The sequence below is a fragment of the Sitodiplosis mosellana genome, unplaced genomic scaffold (assembly GCF_009176505.1).
Source record: "Sitodiplosis mosellana isolate CC-2019 unplaced genomic scaffold, AAFC_SMos_1.0 Smas_scaffold_14, whole genome shotgun sequence".
NCBI lineage: Eukaryota > Metazoa > Arthropoda > Insecta > Diptera > Cecidomyiidae > Sitodiplosis > Sitodiplosis mosellana.
The window spans coordinates 717060-725806 of NW_022595256.1; the positions used below are offsets into that span (position 1 = coordinate 717060).

General features: G+C 35.9%; 1 protein-coding gene across 2 annotated transcripts; it reads right to left on the reverse strand.

Moving 5' to 3' along the window:
• Positions 1–132: 132 nt before the first annotated feature.
• LOC129568023 (uncharacterized) lies at positions 133–8747 on the reverse strand. Of its 2 annotated transcripts, none has more exons than XM_055445529.1 (3): positions 8435–8747; positions 3425–3746; positions 133–2713 (listed from the first exon to the last, which is right to left on the reverse strand). In XM_055445529.1, exons 2-3 carry the CDS (start codon positions 3482–3484, stop codon positions 1799–1801), a joined length of 975 nt encoding a protein of 324 aa, XP_055301504.1. In that variant the 5' UTR covers positions 3485–3746; positions 8435–8747; the 3' UTR covers positions 133–1798. The 2 variants fall into 2 exon arrangements, with proteins under 2 accessions (XP_055301504.1, XP_055301505.1); XM_055445530.1 differs by lacking the exon at positions 8435–8747 and adding an exon at positions 7973–8217.

An 8747-nucleotide genomic window follows, 5' to 3' on the forward strand; every position in this document is an offset into this window, starting at 1 on the left:
TCTCTTGAAACGATACATCGGATGTATCCATCCTGTTGCTGTGGCGACTGGCGACAGTTTTCTTTTGTTTTGACATCTATTGCTGATTTCTGTACGTAATATCATTGCTAATGGTATGACAATAAAACGCGATTTTATTTACGATAGTTAGTATATAATTTTATTTTCATTTCTTTTATCAATATTTTCCTTAGTAATTTACAGCATTTCACACTTTTACATTGGTTAAATAGTAGTTTTTATATACGTATAGTAAGCTTAGAAACATTATGCTTTTGCAGTTTATTTGTTAACGAAAATATAAGCGAGGACCGTTTTTTTGTTCTTGTTTTTCTATCTCTCTTAAAACACACAATTGTGTCAAACTGACACTGTTAGTTATACGTATTTATATGTCATTTGAATGGGTTTTTCAATTGCATTTTATAATCACATTTACGAAGCTCTGCTTGTGAACAGTTAAAAGTAAACAATTTCCTTTTTCACTACAACTGTTTTCATTTTTATTGGAATTTTTCCCCCAACAAATGTTTACAAATAAAATGAAACCAACACACCTCTTAAGTATTTATTATCATCGGAATATTGCCAACACACTTCATGAAACTTTAAAGAGTTAAACATTTGGAATTCGGTCCTGTAGATGAATTATGAATTACTGGAAAATGATAAAATTCGTACACAATTACATGCGAAGCATTCGGCTTTTCCTATTAAACTTTGTTAGGTTTTAATTGTTTCATTTCTTTATTGTGGAAGCGATAACAAAAAAACATTGTTAGGTTTGCAAATTGAAATTTGTGATTAGTTATAAACGAAAAAAGATCGTTTGTTCTTGTTATTAAAAAAGCTATTGTTCAATCAATTGTTTTTATCACACTTTTCCAGCAAACCGATCAACTTTTTCATTCGCTTTATTTTCAATTGATTCATTTTCTGCGTTTTTTTTCTTTCATTTGTGCACAACTACAAGCAATTAACGGTGATTTATTAATTTATCAATTCATTATATGGATTTTGTTTATTCAGATCAGTGCACCAAAAGCAATACCAAAAGCGTATTTTGCGTTGCTTCAGCCATTTATAGAAATGCTAAACGAATTATTTTAATAAAACATGTAAAAATCAAACTCAGCGAATTCATTTAATTGACTGATTTTTTTTGGAAGCTTTAAATTTTATGCACGCACATGTGGAGGGTGTTCCAAGCGTTATAATTTGGGATGATGCTAGCAATGCCCAATTGCTAGCAATGTCACATTTCGATTAGCAATAAAATCGATTTCATTTCTTTTTTTTTTCAACCATCAAGCTTGGACAGTTGGACTCACCCAGTGTGTTGAGGTAAAAGAGTTTCATTTTCTTAGAGTGTAAATTGTGTAGAAAATTGAATTCGTGCAAAAATATATTCCACTGAACATTTTGAATATATATAGTGTATTGCATGGAAGTATATATGGAGGAAAAAATCGACCGTATGATTTAATCGGATTCATGAACTTTTTTTCTCCTTCAAAATGTATAGACAGCTCTCAGAAAATGTGTGTTGAAAGAAGATTGTTGTAGATTGAATTTTTACTGGTTAACGTGTGTAATTGGATAAACACTCTTTTTTTTTGCTGCATGCATAGCCTTCATTCATGGCGTCCGGATTTATGTTGAATATCTCTGTGGTTTTGTGAGGTTTCCATTCGAGTATGTGTTTCTGTTTCGTCTTTTTGTGCCACAGAGAGCGGACGTGTGATTGGTTCTCGTTTTAAATGCTCTTCCTTGGCTTATCGGAAGATTTCATCGAATGTCAAACGTAATTCGGAGCTTGTTTCTGAGCATCAATTGATTCGCTATTGCCACGGTCGATCCAATGTTTGAGTCGACCCCGTAGCTCTTCTAAGCTTTTTGATTTTGCCTTATTGATTCGCTTGTACTTAACATCTTTTGGCTTGGTCACTGTACGATGATTCGACATAATGCGATTGTAGCTAACTACATTCTTCGTTTTATCTACATTTGGATATGTGATGGTGGGTTCGCTGATACTTATGCTTACTGTTTCGCATTCAATGTTTTCCACATCGACCGTTGACTTGCAAGCACTGATTTTCGATTGTCGTTTGAAATTTTCACGCTTTTCGGTCGCATTCTCTGTTTCGGGATCTTCTTCCACACTGTAAACGGTTTCCAAAATATCGGGCCGCCGTAAATAGCAATTCGAGCGTCGATTCAAGTTACCGGACAAATATTTATTCAACGTGCTGTCAATAGCATCTGATACCGATCGTATAATATCGCCCCCATTGTGTCTGCGTCGCAATGCAATCGATGAATTGTTGCTATCGGAATCGATATCATGGTCCAGTACAACGGCCGAATCATTGTCATTCAATTTCTCGAAATCACTACACGAATCCAATTTATAGTCAACCAAACGACTAGACAGTGTATCAATAATTTTCTGTTGTCTCACAATCGTACATTCCGTTTCAATCAGAACGTTTGCAATCGAACGTTGTTTTCGTCGCAAACGTGATTCCAACAAATATAATTGACTAGTTAATGCATTTAATTGTTCGGTTTTCAGTTGACCAATGGCAAAGTGCTGTTGTCGTTGCATGTTATACGCTTTTTTCCAATTCAAAATCTGCTCACTTTGCATCCTACATTTTTGCTTGAATTTGTTGATTATCAATTTGGCGGTTGGCAAATCAACTGGATCCTGTGTAATGGTGGAACATTTGCCGAAGTATTCATACACACAAATTTATTTGTGTCGTTGTTTAGTGCGCGAGCGCGTACGTAGGTGGCAAAGGGGAGAAGAGAAATGAAATAATATCATTAAATATTCATGGTATAAATAGTAAAATTATTTCATTTAAGTCTAATTAGAATGGTCGTCTTAATAGAAACAATTTCCATTGTTAAATATTTCGTGGTGGCAGCACTCGTGTTGGCATTGCCCGGCATAGATATTAGGATGGGTGTTAAGTATAACGCAGAAGGATGAATGCGTGCTCACTTGAATGTGGCAACTACACACTCATATGAACACTGACGTGGTCATTTCGAAAGAGGGAAACGTATCATAATCGTAAATTCGTATATCACGTTTTATTTTTTTTTCTGTCGTTCTTTTTCTTTCTGTGCCAGAAAAATATGATACGGTTGGTGTGTTTTTATGTGATTAAATCTGTCACGAGCATATGGTGGACTTCTGCATGCACAGGCACACACACACTCAGGTAGAAATAACTATTATTCCAAGTTCTCATGCAGCTCATACGTGATCACGCATATATGCTTTCAAGTTTGAAAATATTTCTGCTTCAGTTTTTTCAGTGCCACAATAATGTTTCTGTTATTTCTTTATCGAAACGTAACGACGAATGAAAACAAAACTAAGCGCAAAGTCTAAATTTAGCCAATTTACCTCATTTAACGAGATGTTATCATCGGTTGTTGTGTTGCTATCCTCACCCTTATTCGCCATTTCCGTCTGCCGTTTCCTTCGATTTTTCCGCCGAATCGTAAAAACTTCTTTTTTTTATTTTATTTTTGTTGTTGTTTGTACTTTGATTGCAGTTGTAGCAGCAGAAAGCAATACACTCGAGTCTCTCTTCCTCTCAACGGCGGAGTTGCTGCTTCATGCGTTGGCACGTCGCACAAGAAAAATCAATTTCTCCTCAGAGTTTCCTTTTTTTTCACAATGTGCCATGCAAACCGAAAATTTGGAATATCTAATGGCGGAATTTCTGAAACGAAAACGAAAGAAAAAAATCGCCGAGTCAACATTCATTCCATATTTTATTGTCTATAAAAAGAGAATTGGGCTGATGAACAAAAAAACATGAGGTGTGGTGTACGCTCGGCAAGCTGGATTTGGATACCGAATTTCGGAAAACGGATGATAGTAGAAGAGCTGTATGAGACGAGGATGAGTATTATTCAAATTAAATTATAGATTAGAAATGAGCGTCACCGATAAATTTTCGATAAAAATGTCTTTTCTACATTTCGTATAGTATTCTACCCTCAAATACCCGTGCCACTCACAAGCGAAATATGTCCTCTTCATAATGCAAAACGACGCGGTAAAAAAAGGAAACGGGAGAATGTGATAGAGAGAGTATTCGCAACCCTGACCTATGAATGTTTCACACAGAGTGAATATGTAATGATAAATATAATAATAACCTGAATGCCCCAGCAGCAGTAGCAGCATATTGAAATGCGTTAGGACATATTCTATCAATGTAAATCCCTTCCACTACCAATGCATGAGCTTTGAACATTGAACTTCCATCACAAAAATGGTACATCGGCACAAAAACATCTAATGCCACTTGAATGGCTATAAAAATAAACGGCCCCGTTGCCATGAACACTTTGGTTGAAAAACGAACAGATACCATATCGAATGTCATGTGAGACCAACTCAATTCAAATTAGATGGTCACGTTAAAATAATCCGCAATTAAGAAAAACCAAATACCGCGAATCTCCGCCACTGTATACATAGCATTGGGAATTGGTATGAAAAAAAAATGGTGAAATAAGAGAGCAAATGGAAAATTAAGTGAAATGTAAATTACCACGTTACAAACTCGGCACTCTTCAGTACGTCGCATCCGATGTGCATTGCTTGAGAGTGTGTTTTGAGAAAGCAGAGCAAGACAATCAAATAAACAGTATGTGAAATGTGTCGATTGTGTATGGTTTGGGACCAATGAAACGCTTAAAATTGGAAATCCACTGAAAATAGATCGATCAATTGGCTGCTGTACAGCAATACAACTTTGCTGCTGCTGCTCTTTTTTTCTCACCATCTTATTAGATTGAATTGTCAGTAGCAGAGTGAGTACTATTAGAGAGACCGAAAGTTACAATGCACAGAAGAAGATGAAGAAAAGTGGTGTGTGCCAGTTGAACGGCAACGTGAATAATTGAATGCCACATTGTAATAATAATAAAAAAAACGAGCGGCCAAACGACGATACAAAAGAAAATCGAACGGCTGATGAAAGAAAACAAAGAAAGATGAAAAAAAGAAGAGAAAAAAACCGATTCGGAACAACACAAAAAATTTTCTTTTCACTCTTCCGTCGAAGTACATTTCGACCCGACCGATGTATTTGTAACATCTGTATTTATGTTGAGCGTTGATCAATATTGAATATGGTTGTTGCATTTAATATCCATACGATATGGTGGTAAATCCATTGGGGGGGGGGGGGGCATATGATGAGCGTGCGGCCGAAAATAAAATTCCTTTTTTGTATGTGGATGTGTATCATTTTGCAATAGTACTGTATATATACACCAAAGTACTACATGCATAGAAAAGCAATCACGATTTATAAAAAGAATTTCGCCTCGAAATTGAGAAATATGAGAAGAAAGACGGAACGAAATGGAAAAAATTTCGGCAAAATGAGAAGAAAAAAGAACAACAACACATAACGAGTACAACACGACGCAGCATTATTTGAATCTCTGAATTGCTTGCGTGTGCTTTGTAATAGATCGAAACAATTACTTTGTTGCTTTTGTTTCTTCTGCCATTTCGTACCAGTGTCGTACTCTTCCCTTCATTTTTGGGCAACATCAGCTCGCTCTCTCTCTCTGCGAAAGAGAGAGCAGGAAAGATCAGAGCAGAAAGAAAGAGCAAAGACTCGATAGATGGAGATGGCCACTCAATTTCATTTCATTTGTCCATAAGATCAATGTAATAACCACCTGTATAGATGTGCTTTGATTCAAAGCACTGTACCTTCAATTCATAAATTTCAGACGCGAATGGAATTTGAGACAAATGAAAATACACACATCAAACATTCCATAGTATTTGGTTCGAGCATAACACACATTCATACAAAAATGAACAGCATCAAAATATTACATATTCCTTTGCTTGGAAAAAATAATAATCAAACATTGTGCTTCTTGTGACGACGTTCCAGCAAGATATTCAATACGGTTATCTGGTATTTTTCTGGTATGTTGACTGCGTTCTTTTTGTTCATCTTGATATATTTCTGAGTTTGTTTTTTATTTTAATTTGTCGTAATATCCATAAGTGTTACGGTAATTTTGACATTTTTTTTCATCCTCTCTCTCTCTCTCTCTCTTTCTCTCTCTCTCTCTCTCTCTCTCCAGTATTTTATTCCAGAAACTGTGTCGTTGAGTTCTATCAAAACAAAAAAAGACAAGATAAAAAAGAAATCGTCTTTCATTTCATAAAAGTTTGAATGAATGGTCTGGAGGATGATGCTGAAGATGGGTTTTGACTGATACATTTCAGCTCGTTTTGATTCAAGTTTCAAATGAGTGTGCCAAGTAAAGTTTTGTGCAAATGACGACGATGAGCTTAGCAATCATTCGATACTTCGAAAACAGCAGATGCACAAAAAACATCACTCTGAAGAAGAGAAAAATACACATCTACGGAAATGGTCCGAATCGAATGAGTGAGAATCAGACAGCAAGCACACTATGAATGGCATGGAACATTCGTTTCATACGTATCTAGTATAAAACGTGCACCACAAGTGAATTTCTATTGAAAAGAAATATCAACGGTACTGTGAACGACTTTAGATTGAACAAACGAACGAAAAAAAACGGCAGAAACAAATCAGCAAACGCGGAACAATATCATGTTGACGGTCTTGTTGTGTATGCTTTATTTCTTTATTTTTGCCTTTATCGACGCGCGCGTTGTCGTTTGCTTTGTCGAGAGAGTCGTTGTTGGTCGTTTTTTTGCGCTATTTGCTGTTGTTTCTTTCTTCTTTCTCCGACTGTTCATCTGCTATGCTTATTGCATTAGTCTATATTTTGTTGTTGTTTCATATTGAAAATAAATTATACGTACAAGTTTATCGTATTAAACGTATTAAATCTCTCGTTAGAGAAAAAGAAAACAGAGAACCGTAGAGTTGCAGTTAATTTCGAGAGAAGCAGCAGAAAGGAAAAATACACAGCGGCGCACTTTTTTCCTGCCTTCTTTCTCGGTCGCCGTTTTTTCAATTAATTTTGTGCGCTGTGCATTGCATATTCATTTTCTAAGCGAAACGTTTTTTCTCTCTCTCTCTCTCTCTCTCTCTCTCTCTCTCTCTCTCTCTCTCTTAACTCGATGGATCGGAGGGGTTTGATTTCATATGCTTATTTTTTCTTCTTTCGTTATGGAGTTCACATTTCTCCCCGGATCAACCATTTACTTTTGCTGTGTGGAACTTTTGTTGTCGGAGTACAAACGGAATTGTTCTTTTTTTGGACATTGAATCGTGTGTACGTAGGTATGTAATACACACACTTTATTGCAAATTGAAAGTAGTTGGATGCACAATGGTGTGTTTTTTTTTCGCTCTGGTCTTGGTGCGATACCAGGGCAATTTATATAAATATTTCAGTTGTTTCATTTCCTTTACTTCACTTCATTTCAATTACCTACGCTCACGAACACGTAGAAAAATTACTTGGCAGATTTGCGCTTTTATTTTATTTATTTAAAAAAAGAAGAAAGCACAAAAAGCGACTGACTTTATATATATGGATCACGAAATCAGCGTACATTTGGCGAAATATAAATTCATTGCATTGCGCGCTATGGTGCGCTCAATTTGGCTTTTCGGATTTGGACGATGATGACTAAATTACTAATTGAATTACGTTGAAATGCATTCAAAACATTTTCACTTGGCCAATTTTGACAATGTAATTTGTGCAATACACTCCATATAATTTGATTATACCATAATTGCGGTGACAAACGGAATGTTGTCATATCAAGGTCTCTCTTTTTTCGGATTCCAACCACATCAAATTGCAGTTTGCTTTGATTTTATATGATAGCTAATAAACCTCTGTCAGTAATCATAGTCATTGCCGTTCCCTTTAAATCGTACGCTTTTTATTCAACCTTTATCCACAAAACAAATAAACAAACCCAGAAAAAAAAATAACAAAATAAATCGGTCACCTTTTATCCGAATAATCAATACGTATAAATTGGCGCGGTGCAACAAGTCCGACAAATTCGGAACACGATGGTCTGAAGTACATAATTCGGACACAGAGTGTGAAAATGACGAAATAAATCGTCTGAATCACTCACTTAATATCATATCAAATAAATAGCGAACAATCACCATTAACAAATTTGCACAAAGTAAATCATCAGCAAAACGTATCGTTTTAAATTACAAATGCCACACGCACACACTCACACACAAGCACACGTACATCAAAATGGTAAATGTTCAATGGGTGAAGAGAAAAAAAAAACGATGTAATATTTTAAACTCGGACACAGTACACATTGGGTGATATTTAAATCAAACAATCGTGAAATACTTCAAGCACTACAGCAATAAAAAAAACGAAGAAAAATGTTGTTACACAAACACGAATACAAAGCTCCAGAAAGAGATCAAAAACTCACACACAGCACGGATTCAAAGCTCACGGAACAAAAATCGGGCCTATGGTTGTGCTTGGCCGTTGTGTCTAATCTAAATTGTAACTGCTGGGTTTTTGTTTGCTGCTAGCAGCCCGTTTTTGGGTGAAAATCAAATCGTAATGCGAAAATGAAACCAAAAAAATCAAACTAACTAAAACCATAACAAAACGAACGAACTATTCCGATCGAAGCGACAAAATATACTAGTTTGGCAAACTGCTCTCCGCATACTGTTCGCTCTGGTTGTATGTTCACAACATTCGAAGCGTTCGTTGTGGCTTGCTGCTGCTGTCGC